The sequence below is a fragment of the Parus major genome, unplaced genomic scaffold (genome assembly GCF_001522545.3).
Source record: "Parus major isolate Abel unplaced genomic scaffold, Parus_major1.1 Scaffold668, whole genome shotgun sequence".
Lineage (NCBI taxonomy): Eukaryota > Metazoa > Chordata > Aves > Passeriformes > Paridae > Parus > Parus major.
In genome coordinates, this window is record NW_015379552.1 from 7,519 (window position 1) to 8,997 (window position 1,479).

Below are 1,479 nucleotides of genomic sequence, written 5' to 3' on the forward strand. Positions count from 1 at the left end.
GCTCATGTTGGCAGGACCCCTGGGTTGTGGGGTGCCCCCGAGATTTGGGGAACCCCAGTTTGGGGGGAGATGGGAGGGGGAACCCTTGAGTTGGTGGGTTCTGGGTGCGAGGAGCGCCAACCCAAATTTTGGGGTGGGGGGAGAATGAAGGTTGCAGGAATGGGGGGGTTTTGGTGGAGGACCCTCGGTTTTGGGGGGCAGTGATGGTTTGGGGTGCCCCGAATTGGTGGTGGGGAAGAACAAATCCTTGAAGGGGGTACCAATTTTGGGACAAACTCCTGGATTGGGGCATTCTGGGCGTGGACTGAAGTGGGAGGACCCCTGGATTTGGGGGGGGTGTTGGGGGGCTCCCAGTTCTGGAGGGAAATTGGGGGGCAACCCCTGAATTGGGGGGCAAATCATGTGTTGGGTAACTCTAAATTTGGGGGTTTCTGGGTGGGACAACCCCAATTTTGGGCTCGGGGGACACCCTTGAATTGGGGGGATGTGGGGAGAAGACCCCCAGTTTGTGGGTGATGAGGGGACCCCAATTTTGAGTCCACCACGTGGTGGGACCCCCTATTTTACCCTACCCCATGTTTGGTCTGAGGGGCTGGGTGTCACTCTGGGGTTCCCTCTGACCCCCCCCTCCTCTTCCCCAGATGATTTTGGGGGTGCGCCGGGCCGGGGGCTTCACCCACAAGTTGGGGGTGGAGTGCTCGAGTGCAGAGGAGGCGCTGGAGGCTGCAGGGGCTGGGGCTGACATCGTCCTGCTGGACAACCTGGCCCCCCAGGTGAGCCCCAAAATGGGAGGGGGGCCAGAATTGGTGAGACCCCCAAGTGTGGGGGGGTGTTGGGCTTTCAAAATAAGGAAAAACCCCAAAAATGGGGCACAAATCTCCCAATAAGTGTGTGGAGTGGGGGGGGTAAAGCCATAAAATTGATCTCTGCCCCCACCAGGTGAGCCCCAAAATCTGTCAGCGGCCCCCAAGAATGGGGGGACCCTCCGGGTGTGAGGCTGCACCCCAAAAATGGGGGTCTGGACCCTTTAAAATGGGAGGCAGACCAGTGGAATGGGTTGAAGACCCTGAAAAGTGGGGGTGACCAGGCTGAGCCCCCAAAATCCGGGGGAGTGGCAGAAATGGGGGACACCCAAGGGTGAGGCTGCATCAATGGAACGGGAATCCGCTGGAATTGGGGGGCAGCCCCAAAGACAGGAGGTGGAATCCCAGTTTTGGGGGGTCAGAGGGTTGGGTAACCCCAGTTTGGGGTGTTTTGGGTGGAGGTGACTTGAGGAGTTGAGGGGGGACCACAACGTGGGGCTCTGTGGGTGGGAAGAACCTGGATTGGAGGGGTTGGGCACAATTTTGGGGGGTTCTGAGGGGGGGTGAACCCCAATTTTGGGTGGTCAGTGGGTTGGAGAGCCCAAATTTGGGGTTGTTCTGAAGGTCAGCGGTGGGTGACGTCCCAAATTGGGCAGATGTTGGGTGTGAGACCCCT

General features: G+C 59.1%; 1 protein-coding gene across 1 annotated transcript in view; it reads left to right on the forward strand.

Moving 5' to 3' along the window:
* LOC107199412 (lysine-specific demethylase 5C-like) overlaps positions 1-773 on the forward strand; it is a gene marked incomplete at both ends in the record, with an annotated part of 8,288 nt that extends 7,515 nt beyond the window's left edge. The window contains one exon of the mRNA XM_019005538.2: positions 642-773. Within this exon, the coding sequence (XP_018861083.2) occupies positions 642-773 (132 nt within the window). The remainder of the gene's footprint in view (positions 1-641) is intronic.
* Positions 774-1,479: the final 706 nt, after the last annotated feature.